Here is a 17,103-nt window from a genome sequence, read left to right as displayed (position 1 = left end):
CATCCCATGTCTTCCTTGTTCTTGGTGTAACTCTAACTTTTTGCTCATATGTCTAAGTAACTCTGTTCGAAGAGGGATTCGGAAGCTGAAGTTTGAGTCTTTGTATCCCTGACAGGTCTACTTTTACACTTAATTGCTTGGTTACTTGCTTGTGTCTTGAAAATTCTATTCCTATAGAATTGGAAGTTATTACTCTGTTGTATCCAGAATTGGACAATTTGATGCCATTTTGGTAGCTGTTCTTTATTTAGCTCTTTTATTTTCCTTTCAGGTAGCTTTTAGACTTCCTTATTCCTCATGATCTGAATTTTTATTCTGTATCGTGACTTCTTGCCATTTCATTTTAATACAAGTACTTTGTGTCCTATCTATAGATTCTAGTTTTTTGAGAGCTTTCGTTTGGTTCCAGATTCATAATCTTACATGGTGTGGTTGGTTTGTGGAGTTTATCAGAAATATAGAAATTTTAGGGGCGCCTGGGTGGCTCAGTCGGTTAAGTGTCCAACTTTGGCTCAGGTCATGATCTCACTGTTCATGAGTTCGAGCCCTGCATCGGGTTCTCTGCTGTCAGCTCGGAGCCTGCTTCTGATCCTCTGTGCCCCCCCCCCCCCCTTTGCCCCTCCCCTGCTCATGCACATGCGTGCACTCTCTCTTTCTGTCAAAAATAAATAAACATTAAAAAAATGTATAGAGACTTTCAAACTTTGCTGCTAACTTAGACCCTGTGCCAGAGGAGAATATACAGAGGAGTGATGAACTTCAGAAGTCCTAGCTTCACAGCTGAAAGTCCTCCAAGATCATGAAATGTCCTTGGGACGTATTTTCTTAGGAACTCATGTTTTAGTTTAATGTGTTAGATTTTTAAACATTGTTTGTTTTAAGTTTATTTATTTATTTTGAGAGAGAGAGAGGGAGAGAGAGCACGCATGCACGCACATACACGTGCATGTAAGCCAGCACGGTAGGGGCAGAGAATGAGGGAGAGAATCTCAAGCAGCCCCCATGCTCAGCATGGAGCCCAATGTGTGGGGCTCAATCCCACAAACTGTAAGGCCATGACCTGAGCCAAAATCAAGAGTTGTACACTTAACTGACTGAGCCACCCAGGCGCCCCTAAATATTGACTTTAATATACAAATCCTTTTGCAATGTACATAAGTTTCAGAAGTATGAATTCATGAAATGTCATAGATAGAAACTATGCCAATACATTTTCAAAACCTAAATTAACAGTTAAGGGGCAATTTACTTGATTTCTTCAGTATCTAGTCACTACATCAATAAAGTGGACATAAATCCACAGCACAAGGTAGTTATGTGGTCTTAAAAAAAGTCATTAAAATAGGTACCGTTTTCTGTTGTTCTGTCTAGCAGATAGACTTGTGAAAGCACATGGATGCGCCCACCCCAGGATTGGGCCACTGTTGGTGCTCATACGTGTTACTTGCTTGCCTCTTACCTGCTTCTTGGGACATGAGCACCACATAGTCGTTTATTTGGCATATGTGCTCATACAAAATGAGGTGTGTGTTAATGTATAAATCACCAGGAATGGTTGTGTCTTTTATAGATCACTAAAGTGGTTCTTAGCAAAGGTTGGAGGTGCCTCGAGTGCACTGTGTGCGAGGCCTGTGGGAAGGCCACTGACCCCGGAAGACTCCTGCTGTGTGATGACTGTGACATAAGCTACCACACCTACTGCCTCGACCCTCCTCTGCAGACCGTGCCCAAAGGAGGCTGGAAGTGCAAATGGTACTCTAGGATTCACCTTTCCCTTCTTGGCCTTGCACGTGCAGAATGTTTCCACACCAGTTTCTGAAAATTAGCCACATGCACTTACGTGCGTAATACGTGTTTGCTCTGATAGATGGCACACCGCTTCTCAGAAAAATTTTCAGATATGCGTTAAATGATTTCCCCCCATTCTGTTCTTGTGTAGCTTCTTGAATTACAGTAACTAAGTAAATAAACCGGAGACTTGTTGGGGGGGATTGGATTGCAGGTGCGTGTGGTGCAGACACTGTGGGGCAACGTCTGCAGGCCTGAGATGTGAATGGCAAAACAATTACACACAGTGTGCTCCCTGTGCAAGCTTGTCTTCCTGCCCCGTCTGCTATCGGAACTATCGAGAAGAAGATCTTATTCTGCAGTGTAGACAGTGTGACAGGTATCATGGTGCTTTTTAAAACTTTTATTCTTTTTCGCAAGCTTTTCTCTTTTAAGTGTAGCAAAAGGAAGTTGGAAAACAACTTTCTTCGATCTTAAATTTAAGAAACAAGACCTTTTTTTACTTGCCAGAGTTTCTGTTAGCTAGAAACTACAGAAGTTTCCTGTTTTGTATCTGCAAGTCCAGACTAAGGTTTTTAACTTGGGGCTTTTAAGGGTTTATGAATCCCTTGAAATTAGATGCAGAATTATTGCCTGCATATATGCATTTTTCTGTGGAGGGTTTCTGAATCTTTGATTGGATTCTACAAATGATCTGACAGATTTTATTTTCCTCGAACTACTTTTTTTTTTTTTTTTTTTTTTAAGCTCTGGATAGTAAATGTCTCGATATTGGGTACCCGTTCCCACCCTCTCCAAGTAGTATGTGTACAGCTTCAAAATCAAGAACGCTTTCTTTGTTTTCAGTGGTGTATTATTGTGCCCTGGTAATAGTTGAGCACTGTACATGTGATATTAGTATTATTTCATCAGTAGTACAGGATTCTCAGTACTCGCTGCCCACTAATTTGTTCAAAGGCAAGACAACTCCTTTTGTTCCTCGTTAATAGCCAGCCTCAAACACGAGAGCTGTATCTGCCCACAGAACATGCGTCCCAGGAGCACGTACACACCACACTGTTCGCAGTCTTCTGAATTCCTTCATACTTGCCCAGACTAGCTTCCTTCTCTCTCCGCTGTGTTCGGTGTATGATCAGAAAACAGTTATGCTGTCCTCCTCATACACTGTCCTTTTGCTTCCTTCCCAGCATTTCGTCTCATTCCTTTTTCTTATTCAGAGCTCCAGAAGTCTCGGTGGGTCCGTGGGCACGGTTAGGAGAAAGGGCAACGCGGGCAGGATAGGAGGAATGTGTGAGGCTTAGGGCTTTAAATGCGGCAGCTGTCCACTCCTGTGGTCGTTTTTAAAAGGAAGCCATTCTCTGTGCATTTCTGTTTCTTTCTTTCTTTTTAAATGTTCAAATATGGTCTTTTTAGATGGATGCATGCGGTTTGTCAGAACTTAAATACTGAAGAGGAAGTGGAAAATGTAGCCGACATTGGTTTTGATTGTAGCATGTGCAGACCCTATATGCCTACGTCAAATGGTGAGAAAATAAACGTGAACGGCGGGTCTGTGCTCCTACACCTCACTGGCACCTTGCTGTCTTTTTGTGAAACAGTTATTTGGACAAGTATTTTATGGAAAATAAGTTATTTTTAGTTATAAATGAACTCTTATGCTCCCAACTTAATGCATTAAAACAATTTGCTTACATAAAGAAACGGAACTAAGCATATATTATGGATATAAAACGTCATTTCGCTTTCATGCCTCACAATCTTGCAGTTATTAGCACGTGTAGAAATCCAGTATGTTGCTTCGTATCTTGGCCATTTTTCCCTCCATGATGTGTGTTTCCTTTACTACTTGTCCTTGTTTTTAAAGACAGCCTTTAACTTGATTTAGTGTTCAAGTGTTTATTTCAGTAAAATGGGTAAAGGAATAGAAAATTCAGTTATGTGTAAGTCTTTGTATACTTTGCTTTTTCTGAAAAAATGACACGAATTGTTTTCATTTCAGTGCCTTCCTCAGACGGCTGCGAATCTTCACTTGTAGCACAGATTGTCACGAAAGTGAAAGAGCTAGGTAAAGTCCGAAATGCTGTTCCTTACACAGGGCGTGTAAATGCTTAGTTACTGAGGTATCTGACTTGCCACACGTTCCGTGCCTTTATCCTATGAGTGTTCATTCTGAATTCCCTGATGTCGGGTATCATTGTTGTCATTGACACGTATAAAGTGTTCATCTTATCCAGCTTTGGTGGGACACTGTTCCTATAAATCTTAGCCAATTGGCAGTGAAACAACCACCCTTAAAGTAATCATCAACTCTGTACTTGCTTTGGTTTCATTGATACATTACTGTGCTTAGTAATGAATTAGGGGAAGAAAGGTTCTAGTTAGCAAACAGGGATTTTTTTTTTTTTTTTTTTTTTTTTTTGGAATTAATGCAATCTGTTTTTTTCTGAAATGGATCAGCTAGAGAGGTATCTTAATAGGATAGTTTTAAACTGTTGTTCTTTTTTCTAACAGTATTTGATATTGGATACTAAAACATTTGAGTAGTATAGAAATTGTAATAAATAGCAATTTTGTACATTTAAAAATGTGCAGGATTTCTACTTACTTACTGCCTCTCCCTGACAGCGATTATATTGATACTTTGCTTTCTAGATGGGTTTCTGTTATATAAATTGATCTCCCTCTTTCAGTCTGAAAAGATATTCCAGGAAAACGGTCATAGTTGAATAGCTGAAGCATTGCTTTTAGCTTCATTGCTTTCTTTCTAAATCCTTATTTTGATAATTGAGAAAAAATGCTGGGAAGATCATTTTTTAAAACCTCACAACTTCTCTGCTTAAAATCCAAAGAAGTTCAACCAATTATTTTTAGTTTTAATTGAGTACTGTTAATTATTTGTGCATTTCATAGATAATTGCTTTATAGTAGTCACATTCCCTTCACATGGGTATTTTGGAACAGTAATCAACTTAGCAGTGAAAATTAAAGTGAGAGTTTTGATTTGTATCCTTGGGATATTGTAATTTTAGATCCACCCAAGACATACACCCAGGATGGTGTGTGTTTGACTGAATCAGGGATGACTCAGTTACAGAGCCTCACAGTTACAGTTCCACGAAGAAAACGGTCCAAACCAAAGTTGAAGTTGAAGATTATAAACCAGAATAGTGTGGCTGTCCTTCAGACCCCTCCGGACATCCAATCAGAGCATTCAAGGGATGGAGAAATGGATGATAGTCGAGGTAATGCTAACTTATTTTCCATTGAATATGTTCACAAGAATTAAAGTACATAAAATATCTTCCAAAATATATATGTGTTATCTCAGGGTAAATTCTGCTGACTTAGGTAACCCTTGATGTGACCCTTGGCCTTTCTAAGTGAGTTGTCTTCTTGGGCTTTTCAGATTCTCTTCCTTTCACATGTCCTCTAGAGCAGACTGTCTTACATTATAGAAATCTCCAGGAACACCATTTTTTTGAGGATCACAGATGGGAAAATTCAGAGGATGCGACTCTAGTTTGCAAGGTAGCAGCTTAAACCTCAGATGCTGTGAGCTCAGATACCGTGGCTAAGTTAAAGTAGCCTTGACCCATGGGTTTCTACCTGGAAAAACCATTATTAATGTTCAAATGTAAATTTATGTTCACAGATGTTCATCATAAACTTCTCTGTTGATGAACATCTTCTCGATCCCAGTAGATATAAAGGATTTTCTAGCTGAATCCTTGAGATGACAATAATTTTAGTAGTGTGCAATTCAATAGGGGTTATATTTTTGCTTATCTGAAGATCACCACAGGCGTATTTCTTTTTTGATTGGTTATCTCTTTTCTACTGAGAAATAAATAATTACCTTTGCTCTATCATACCATGTTATTCAGCAGTATTTACTGAATGCTTACTCTGTGCTGGATATTGGAAGTCATGTCAATGAACAAAGCAGATAGAATTCTCCACTCCTAAAACTCACTTTTTAATATTAGGAGAAAAGACCATTTTAAAATACGTAACATAGGAGTGCCTGGGTGGCTCAGTTAGTCTGACTCTTGATCTCAGCTCGGGTCTTTTTAATTTTTTTAATGTTCAGTTTTGAGAGAGAAGGAGGGAGGGAGACACAGAATCCGAAGCAGGCTCTAGGCTCCGAGCTGTCAGTATAGAGCCTGACATGGGGCTCAAACTCACAAACCATGAGGTTATGATCTGAGCTAAAGTCAGATGCTTAACCGACGTGCCACTCAGGCGCTCCTCAGCTCGGGTCTTGAGCCTTGGGGTCCTGGGGTGGTTCAAGCTCTGCGTTGGGCTCTGTGATCGTCATAGAGCCTACTCAAAAAATATATACATGCGTGTGTGCGTGTGCGTGTGTGTGTGTGTGTGTGTGTATCTCATAATAAATGAGTTATTAAAATGTGTTTGGCAAGTGCTGTAGAAAGCTAGCATTGGAATAAGAGGAATTGGTAGTGCATATGGTGACGTGAGGCATCAGATGAACTGAAAGCAGTATTTGAGCACAGACTTTAAAGAGGCAAGTGGGCTACTTGATTACCTGAGGGAAGAGCATCCCAGATGGCGAGAAAGCTATTGCACAGGCCGAGAGTAGGAGTGTGCCTAGCATGTTTGAGGAATGTGAAGACCAGTGTGTCCAGCAGTGAACAAAGGTGACAGTAGGAGGTGATGAGATCAGAAGTCTAGCTATATTACAAAGATGTAATCATCAGGACAGTATGGCATTGGCACAAAACAGACACATAGACCAACGCAACAGAATAGAGAACCCAGAAATGGAAACGGGACAGAGACCTGCAAAAGAATGAATCTGGACCACTTTCTTAAACCAGACACAAAAATAAATCCAAAATGGATGAAAGACCTAAATGTGAGACAGGAAGCCATCAGAATCCTCGAGGAGAAAACAGGCAGCAACTCTTTGATGTTGGCTACAGCAGCTTCTTACTTGACACATCATCGGAGGCAAGGGAAACAAAAACAAAAATGAACTATTGGGATCTTATCAAGATAAAAAGTTTCTGCACAGTGAAGGAAACAATCAGCAAAATTAAAAGGCAAGTCACACAATGGGAGAAGATATTTGCAAATGACAGATAAAGAGTTAGTATCCAAAATCTGTAAAGAACTTATCAAACTTAACACCCAAAAAAACCAAATAATCCAGTGAAGAAATGGGCAGAAAACATGAATAGACACTTTTCCAAAGAAGACATCTAGCTGGCTAATAGATACATGAAAAGATGCTCAACATCACTCATCATCAGGAAAATACGAATCAAAACCACAATGGATACCACCTCATGCCCGCCAGAATGGCTAAAATTAACAACTCGGGACACAACAGATGTTGGCGAGGATGCGGAAAGAGAGGAACCCTTTTGCTCTGTGGGTGGGAATGTTTGAAACTGGTGCAGCCATTCTGGACGATGGTATGGCGGTTCCTCAGAAAGTTAAAGTAGAACTACCCTATGACCCAGCAATTGCACTATTAAGTATTTATCTAAAGGATACAAAAATGCTGGTCCGAAGGGACACCATGTACCCCAATGTTTATAGCAGCACTGTCAACAATAGCCAAAGTATGGAAAGAGCCCAAATGTCTGTTGACTGATGAATGGATGAAGAAGATGTGGTATATACATACGATGGACTATTACTCGGTGATGAAAAAGAATGAAATCTTGCCATTTGCAACAACGTGAATGGAACTAGAGTGTATAATGCTAAGTGAAATAAGTCAGAGAAAGACAAATATCGCATGATTTCACTCATATGTGGACTTTAAGAAACAAAACGTGAACATAGGGGAAGAGAAGGAAAAATAAGATAAAACCAGAGAGGGCGGCAAACCGTAAGAGACTCTTAAACCCAGAGAACGTGAGGGTTGATGAGGATGGGGGGGGAGATGGGTTAAATGGGTGATGGGTATTAAGGAGGGCACTTGTTGGGATGAGTACTGGGTGTTCTATGAAGTGATGAATCACTGGGTTCTACTCCGGAAACCAATACTACACTGTATGTTAACTAACTTCAATTTAAATTAAAAAAAAAAAAAAAAAGTCGTCGTCGTAAAGGAGAGAGGAGGCAAGACTGAGTAGGTCATACAGAGTCATAAGGCAATGCTTGAGCTTGTGGATGGAGGTAATCGGAGGTTACTGAGCGAATTGTGGTTTAATCTTACTCATATTTTATTAAAAAACTTTTTTTTTAACATTTATTCATTTTTGAGAGTGAGAGAGACAGAGCATGAGCGGGGGAGGGGCAGAGAGAGAGGGAGACACAGAATCCAAAGCAGGCTTCAGGCTCCCAGCTGTCAGCACAGAGCCTGACGCGGGGCTCGAACTCATGAACTGCGAGATCATGACCTGAGCCGAAGTCGGACGCTCAACCGACTGAGCCACCTAGGCACCCCATAATCTTATTGATGTTTTAAATGGAACACCCGGTTGTAATGTGAATAGACTGTGAGGTCCAAGAGTTGTGGCACCTAGATCAGTTAGGAAGGTGCCACATTTGTGCAGGTCAGAGAGAATTGTGGCTTAGCATCAGTGTGTCTTTTATCAGTTAGTCCTCACATTTTCTTTGCAGTAGGTTGTGTGTGGTTGGGAGAAAAACTTCCTGATGCTTCTGTATAACTGATGTTCAAATCCTATTAAGCAGAAAATTTGATTTTAAAGTTTCGGGGCTTGTGAAGAAATAGTTTGTGTATCTGGGAGGAATTGATCAGATTACCATCCACCAGAGCACAGTGAAGAATTCTAGTGTCTAAGGACAGTGGGAAACCTGAAAAATGGTTCCACAGTTACTTAAATCTGGGAAATGCTGCATTTCACAGAATTTGGAAGATTTCTTGACAGTACACATTAATTCCCAAAGTATGAGATTATAGAGCCTTTTAAAAACGTGGCAGAACTGCAACAAAAAGGCCTGAGAAGGTTTTCCCTTCGACGACTGTTGCATAGGACAGCGTTCAGGGAAATGATGGGCATGTCTTCAGCGTGTAGCTTCCAGATTGGGTCCCTTGAAGGCGTGTCCCCTTGAAAGTGATTTTCTACGTGATGTCATACATAAGTACATCCTAGGTCCACGAGCCCACAAAGTCCACACGCATTTGTGATGCCCCTGGAACGTTGTAACAGCACCTTTTCCTTGTAGCTTTTGTCAGCTGTTTACTCTTCGGATAAATGGTTCTTCAGGAAAAATAAGTCATGAACGGTCATCTTAGCACATCAACAACAAATTCCTTGTGCAACAGAGGCAGACTTTTTTCTAATTCACTTACTAGTATCCGGAAACCTTGTTCACAGGCGCGCACGCACGCGCGCGCGCACACACACACACACACACACACATCCCAAATCCAAAGAAAACGGAAACACTGTGTTGTGTCTCAAGAGTGGGAACACAGCGCCCCAGTATAGACCTTCCCAGTGTGAAAGGATGGATGTCTGGGGGTGTGAGCCTAAGGTCGTATTTAGGCTCCAGAAGGCAAAGGATGGGGGGTGGAGGGATAGAGTGGAGCCAGGAATGGTAGTAAGTAGTGGAGGGAGAGAAGCAGCAGCAAGTGGCTACGTCGTTACTGCCTGTAATGTTATCGCTAATCCTCTTAACTTTTTGATTTGTGGACAACTCATACATTCGCATGGTTTAAAACTGAAAAAGAATTAAGGGTAAGCAGTGAAAAGTGTCCCTCTCTCCCCTGTCCTCATTTTTGGATGGAGAGTTTTCGGTAACTAGGTAATATTCCATTACAGCTATAGTTGGAGCTCAGAAGAGGGTTCTAGGCTGCAGAGACAGTCTTGTGGTCCTGAGCCGGAAGATGTAATTGAAGGCAAAGGGAAGATTTTTTAAGTGCAAACTGACTTGTAGTTAGTTGTCTTTCTGAGCATTCTCTGTGTGTGTTTCCCCTTCCCTGATGCTTGTGTTTCATTTCCTGAAAACAGCACATTGAGCGACATGAATTCTACAACCATTTGGTGCCTTTTCCATCATTTTGTCACTTTCCCCACCTACTGGATGCACAATTAGAATGGCTCAGTGGCCACTTTGCCTTCTATTTCCTATTACATAGGAATTATGTATTTGGTAGACTTTTTTTTTCCAATTTTATCTGTGTATTTCTCTTTTTTCCAGAAGGAGAACTTGTGGACTGTGATGGGAAATCAGAATCTAGTCCTGAACGGGAAGCTGTGGACGATGAAACGAAGGGGGCGGAAGGAACAGACGGTGTGAAAAAGAGAAAAAGGAAACCGTACAGACCAGGTATCATCCTGAGCTGGACCTTTTAATGTAATCAAAACCTAGTTAATTTAAGAAAAAATGTAATATTGAGGACTCCCAAGTATAATTAAATGAACAAAATGAAATATAGCTCCTTAACTCTCCAAACTAAAACTTGAATGTCGAAATTGAAGAACTGAATGTGCATTTAGGTGGCAAATTCCTTAGGTCGAGTATGTGAATACTTCACAAAAAAATGGTTCTTTTAATGCCTTATCCCAATGTTTTATTTGTACTGGGACCTTTAAGGCCGTTTGTATATTTTTCCTTTGATGCGTACTTCTGCAATTATTTTAATTTTCAGCATTCGTATTTACTATTTGTTATGTTAAAGTTTTTTTTACGTTTATTCATTTTTGAGAGACAGAGCATGAGTGGGGGAGGAGCGGAGGGAGAGGGAGACACAGAATCCAAAGCAGGCTCCATCCAGGCTCTGAGCTGTCAGCACAGAGCCCGACGCAGGGCTTGAACTCACAGACCGCGAGATCATGACCTGAGCCGAAGTCAGACACTTAACCGACTGAGCCACCCAGGCGCCCCATATTTGTTATTATTATTTTTTTTTAATGTTTGTTTATTTTTAAGACAGAGACAGAGCATGAATGGGGGAGGGTCAGAGAGAGAGGGAGACAGAGAATCTGAAACAGGCTCCAGGCTCTGAGCTGTCAGCACAGAGCCCGACACGGGGCTCGAACTCACGGACCCTGAGATCATGACCTCAGCCGAAGTCAGACGCTTAACCGACTGAGCCACCCAGGCACCCCTGCTATGTTTTTAAAACTTACTTCAGTGTTTGTGCAGGAGCCAGTAAGTGTATAATGTGAGGGCGATATGACAGAGTTCTTAGGCTTCCTGAATTTATAGACCAGTTCATACACGACTGATTAAATTCTGATTTCCTCCCTGCCTCAGAGGTGGAGGGACATCTCTCTTGCCTATAAGATTTTATTTGCCTTATTGGAAAAAATTACTGAAATGGTCACAATGCAGACCTTTTAGGCTTTCTTTAGGCACTTTATTCATGTCTGTTTACCAATCAGTGAGACATTAAGTCGAATCAATTCAGTCTTTAATCTTCTAGCTGCTTATATTGTATTGATAAGAGTGTTGTAAATACCTTTTGAGGTGCAAGGAAGACCTTTCTCACTGTTGTATGTATTCTGTAAGACCTCAAGGAGGTAACTTTCCTTACAGGTGGGCCACATCTGAAACAAGGACCTAGATTAGCTTCATCCAAGTCACTGCATGAAAATCACTTCATTTCTTCCTAATTTGGAGGCTTATTACTATACATACGTTTTTAGACACTGCAAACTCCTTCTAGGAGCTAACATTTATTGTGTTTTTCTCCTTTGACTCTGCCTTCCGTGAAGGTCGTCTCTGTGACTGAGGGAGCCATTAGGTCACAAAGTGGGTTCGACTTACTTTTGACTGTGTGTCAGGCTCTAGTCTATGGGCTTTACGTCTGGCAAGTTATTTGATCCTTACAATGCATGTATGAGGAGGAGTTAGATGCCACCCCTGTTTTACCAGTGAGGGAACTGGGAACACTTAAGAATTAGATAGCTTGCCCAAAGTCACAGAGGAACCAGAGTTAGAATTTCTGCTTTTAATTATAGAGCTGAATGTGTCTCATGTCCAAGGGCCTTAAGTAGACACATTACCCCTGAAGTCATACTGACTTTGTTTGGATCATCTAGTTTTGTTTATATCTTGTATTTATTCTCTGTAGCTAATGTACAAATAATTTGAAAGATGATAGTTGAGTTACTTAATATCTGCTAAATAAGTATAATTTACTGTAATATTTACTCTGATGCTGCTTAGAAGAGGAAATGCACGCAGTCTTTCTATACTCTAATAATGTCTTTTTATACCTGTTTGGTTAGTGATAAGGTAACAGTAGTTTTGACCTCTTTTAATTTGCTCGTTTCAAACTCTTGTGTATAAAAATGATTATTTAAAGTAGCCCATATTGAATTTGGGAAATGCCCCAGTATTTAAGCGGCATCACCCTACTTTGAAAATACAGAGAGCGATCAGTTATTTACAAGGCTGACCAATTTCTTTTTTGGTTAGGTATCGGTGGATTTATGGTACGGCAAAGAAGTCGAACCGGGCAAGGAAAAACGAAAAGATCTGTCATTAGAAAAGATTCTTCAGGCTCTGTTTCTGAGCAGTTACCTAACAGAGATGATGGTATGGTACTGATTTTGTTTAACTCCCTTTTCTTGCTGTCTCTGTGGAAAAGAACCGTCCTAAATAATGCTGCAGTCACAACCTTATTGCTTCTTACTGATCATGGTTGTGAGGGCCTGTGGAGTTCACACCTATAATACAGAAATGAGGTTTCATAAAGAAAAAGATTTAAATCCAACAGAGTATATTCCTCTGAGATTTTTTTTAAAACAAGTTTCTTTCTGTCTTAAGTGAAATATAAACAGGTTAGGGACCGAATCACTTAGTTAAACCGGGTGCTTCCTGATCATCTCACAAAAGGCCTTTCTTCGCCCGTCTTAGCTGCTTGGTATAAAATTGGAGACTTTATTTTGTTGAAAGTGACAGGGTACTACAACAATTTTAAACCAAATTGTATAATGTTTTAGAAATATGTCTTCCAATTAATACTCTGTCATCCTCACTTAGATCCTCAAAGAACTCTAAATCATTAAGTCACAGCTTGAGAATTGGTTCTGATGAACACTTTATGTCGGTATGGTCACAGTCTGTATGCTGTACGTATTTTAAATGCTTTCTGTAGGATATGAAAAAAAGATGTTTTCAGCATGTGCACTGATTGGAGTTCTTCCATTATCAAGAGGTGGGGTTTTAACCTGTGAATTAATGAAAATTACAAATTGCATTTTTAAAAGGAAGCACTAGATGGTTTTAAAGGAGTTCCTAATGTGACTGTAACAGTATGATTGTAATATAATAAGCCCTAAGAAATGTGACATGTTCGATGAGCCTGGTTTTGTGTTTTCCTTCTCTCTCTATTCTGCCGTCATAGCTTAGTGCTGTTAGGTTAGTGTTTTATCCCTTCACGTGTCGTATCGAGAGTGATCCATTGAGTTTTTATTTTCTTATGCGTTGTTTCCCTTTCTGAATTGAATTGCTAAGTGCTAAGATGCTTTCTCGTTTCTCTATAGCTTACTCCTTCCTAGTCTCAGTCCTCTGTTACTTCCTTATGTGTCTAAGTAACACGGAGCTGAAGTATTAAAGCCTGTGCACATGTGATTCTACACATGCCTCTCCTGCCCTTTCCCATAGTGCCTCATTTCGTTGTGTTTATTGTGTGACGTAGATACATACGTACACATAATATGTTACTTTTTATTTGTGTATTTATTTTTACTGTGAGTTCATATTCTTTAGAACATTCTCTGAACTTTGTTGAGGAGTGAATTGCAGGTGGCTTCTTTCAGAGACTGTGTCTGTTACCACCAGGAACATGAGGTGCTACCACCCCAGTACTTCTTTAGCTTAAAGAATTTAGCTTCAATTCTTAGCTTGAAGTTTTTTGGTCCACCTGTATTCTATAAATCCAGATTTCTTACATATTAGGGTTATATTGAGTTTATGAACTCTCAGGGAAGATTTTCACTTTTTGCCTTTCTACCCAGCACCAAATTCCCTGACAAGTTGACAAGTTCTTGGCGGTTGGTGGTGGAGAGGGGGAGGGGGAGGTGAGTGATGTATGGGGGACGAGGAGGTTGGGAGGGTGTATTTCTTGTTATGCCAACTCTGAGCATGGAATCTCTCAGGGTCTCACCTTTATCACCTTTATGGGAGGCACCTCTGGTTAATCACTATGCCGAGGAGGGAGAGGCCTTGAACTTTGTCTTCTAGTCTCCCATTGCTCAGGAGGCTCTGAAAACCTGAGCTCAAGGTCACTGCATTTTAGCAGAACTTCAGAGAGCTTTACTTGGTTCTTTGCTTAATTCTTTCTGTGGTTCCTGTCTTACCTTAATTTGTTGGTCTTTAAGGATTCTTTATTTTCTGGTAGATTACTGCTACATTTAAAAAGATAGTTAAAAAAAAATGTTTATCCACCATTTGTAGTTGTTTTTAGAAGTCAGTTCCCTTACATACTCTGGCAACAGAAGTGCCCACATTGATTTTTAGGAGGGATGTACTGTTTGCCTTGGGAACATGAGCCTGTCAGTTGCTCACTTATCTGCTCTACGTAGTGGACTTACTTCTTTGCTAATTTCATAGATCAAAATTTTGTTTTATTTCCTTTTCTCTGATTTTAAGATTGAGCATTCATAGCATATTTACAAGCGTTTTTGTAGGTGGTGATGTGTTAGTATAATATGTACTACAGAAACCTAATTTGCAATAAATCCTTGAACTTGGAATTGCTGGATTGAAGAATACACTTTCCAAAAGACTTCTGTTGGATATGCCCAGTAAACTCTTCGGAAAGATTGTTCCTGCCTTTAGTCACCTTTAGGAGTATAGGAGTAGCCATTTCCCCATACTCATAAGCACTGAGTACTTTTATTATTTTAATTTTTAACAAAATGTTGATGTTAAAGGAAACAGTTTGCTGCTTTGCGAGTAAGGAAATACTCATTAAGAGACAAAAGTAAACATATACTGATACTAAATAGACATGCAATGAATTTTTTATGATGCTTAAAAGTTACTAATAAACTTGCTTTGACATCTTTTTTGTGAAAAAGTGTGTCTGTCAAGTCATGTTGTATGCCTTAAACTGACATAGTATTGTACACCAATTATATCTCAATAAAACTGGAGAGAAAAAAGAAAAAGCTTGTTTGTTTATATGGATCTGTGTATGTTGGTAAGCTGTAAAGTTACTTTGGGTGGATTTGTCTGACAATATTGAACATCACATATTTATAAATGTGACTATTGTTTCAGGCTGGAGTGAGCACTTACCAGATACACTAGTTGATGAATCTGTTTCTGTTACTGAAAACACTGACAAAATAAAGAAGAGATACCGAAAAAGGAAAAATAAGCTTGAAGAAACGTTCCCTGCCTATTTACAAGTAATATTTTGCTTTACATTATATCGTATAGTTTGTTAACAAAAGAAATGTAATGTATTGAGTTTTGAAAAATAGCTTTATTTTTGTTAATGTTTTACTCGTTTTGTTTTTAATTACATATTTTAAATGCCAGCTTTACCTTTCAGAAGCCCATAAAAATTAACATTTACTTTTTTGTGTTTTGGTACTTTTCAAAAAGTTCTTTTTTATCCCAGTTTTTCACTTCTAAATGTTTCATAAGACATACAAGGACATTTTGAACTGGGAAAAGCTCATTCTTCCAAAGCAGTCACACTTGTGTGCTCCCCAAACCCACGTCCTATGGACAGCTCCAGGTTAGAGTAATTATAGTCACTGAATAAAGTTGGGTTTTTAGCAGCCAGAGTTACAGCTTTTAATAATTGGTTACCACTTTGAAAGACCAGTGATCCAAAGTTTTAAGTAGAATTGTTTTTGTCTTCTAAAACATACATCAGAAAAACATCCGTCAGGGTGAAGACATTCTTTGATAGGTGTAGGCTCCATGAAAATAGAAATCTTTCTGGTTTGTCCTGTAAGCGTTAAGTCACAGAGGAGCTCCAGGCCATGTGCTGTACTGGAAAGGGCCCTGTATTAGAGATACAGGACTGAGATTCAGGTTCCCGAGCAGGGGGGGGAGTCCTTCCTGGGCCTCTCTCTGTCTTCAGGTGTGAGAGTAGACTTGGAACAGACTATTCTTTTTTTTTTTTTTTTTTTTTTTTAATTTTTTTTTCAATGTTTATTTATTTTTGGGACAGAGAGAGACAGAACATGAACGGGGGAGGGGCAGAGAGAGAGGGAGACACAGAATTGGAAACAGGCTCCAGGCTCTGAGCCATCAGCCCAGAGCCCGACGCGGGGCTCGAACTCACGGACCGCGAGATCGTGACCTGGCTGAAGTCAGACGCTTAACCGACTGCGCCACCCAGGCGCCCCTGGAACAGACTATTCTTGAGTGTCTGTCCTAATGTCAGTGTCGGTGAGTGTTCCTCTGATCTGTTCCTCCCACACAATAATGGCCTACATGTTGCTCATTATTGAGCCTTTATAATGAGCCATTGTAATGGCCTCATTATTGCTTGCATTTATTTTTTTTTACCTTAATTTTCCAGTTGGCTCTTAATGGTTTAACTGCTTTAAAAATTACATTTCTTCTCAGCTAATATCCAGCTTCTTCAGTTTTCTTTTTTAATGATGAGAAGTATAGGGGCGCCTGGGTGGCTCAGTCGGTTAAGCGGCCGACTTCGGCTCAGGTCATGATCTCGCGGTCCATGAGTTCGAGCCCCGTGTCGGGCTCTGTGCTGACAGCTCAGAGCCTGGAGCCTGTTTCAGATTCTGTGTCTCCCTCTCTCTGACCCTCCCCCATTCATGCTCTGTCTCTGTCTCAAAAATAAATAAACGTTAAAAAAAAAAATGAGAAGTATAAAAATCATCTACTCATTTGAATAGAGTTTTTTGTTTAATAAACTTTTTGTTTAATAAACTTGTAAGCATAATATGTAGTATGTGGTAGTATACATGAGTGTAAGTTTTTATTAGACAACTGATCCATAAGGTCAGTGTCCATTTGAGAGAGAGAGAGAGAGAGAGAGAGAGAGAGAGAGCGCGCGCGAGCACTCGTGGACATGAGGCAAGGGGGAACAGAAGATCTCCTCAACAGGCTCTGCCCTGACAGCAGAGAGCCCATTGCTGGGCTCGAACTCACAAACTATGAGATCATGACCTGAGCCAAAATCAGACACACAACCGACTGAGCCGCCCAGGGGCCCCGAGGGCAGTGTCCGTTTTAGAGCTGAGCCTTTAAGGTTGGAGTCCTGGGCTTGAGTATGGCCCTCCTGCCAGTTAGCGATGTGATCTCTTTCCCATCGACACCTGTGTGCCAAGAAATGTTGAGAGATTAAGAATTATGTGTGTAAATACTTGTGCCGTACGTGTCGTCAGTCTTTAATAGTATGTTTTGTTTTTCCCATATCCCCTTCAAATACCT

The 17,103-nt window shown here is 40.2% G+C and overlaps 1 protein-coding gene across 22 annotated transcripts in view; it reads left to right on the top strand.

The window, feature by feature from the left end:
- Positions 1-17,103, top strand: part of KMT2C (lysine methyltransferase 2C) — a 287,946-nt gene that overhangs the window by 209,265 nt on the left and 61,578 nt on the right. For all 22 annotated transcript variants that reach the window (XR_006298642.1, XR_006298641.1, XM_043589991.1 and 19 more), the window contains 8 exons: positions 1,571-1,752; positions 2,003-2,167; positions 3,202-3,311; positions 3,788-3,853; positions 4,818-5,030; positions 9,931-10,059; positions 12,157-12,276; positions 14,968-15,098. Coding sequence is in view for 20 of the 22 variants with exons in the window: in XM_043589991.1 (XP_043445926.1) it covers positions 1,571-1,752; positions 2,003-2,167; positions 3,202-3,311; positions 3,788-3,853; positions 4,818-5,030; positions 9,931-10,059; positions 12,157-12,276; positions 14,968-15,098 (1,116 nt within the window). In the remaining 2 variants the exon portion in view is untranslated. The remainder of the gene's footprint in view (positions 1-1,570; positions 1,753-2,002; positions 2,168-3,201; positions 3,312-3,787; positions 3,854-4,817; positions 5,031-9,930; positions 10,060-12,156; positions 12,277-14,967; positions 15,099-17,103) is intronic.

This window comes from Prionailurus bengalensis, chromosome A2 (genome assembly GCF_016509475.1).
Source record: "Prionailurus bengalensis isolate Pbe53 chromosome A2, Fcat_Pben_1.1_paternal_pri, whole genome shotgun sequence".
Classification (NCBI taxonomy): domain Eukaryota; kingdom Metazoa; phylum Chordata; class Mammalia; order Carnivora; family Felidae; genus Prionailurus; species Prionailurus bengalensis.
This window is presented reverse-complemented; position numbering and strand designations above follow the sequence as displayed.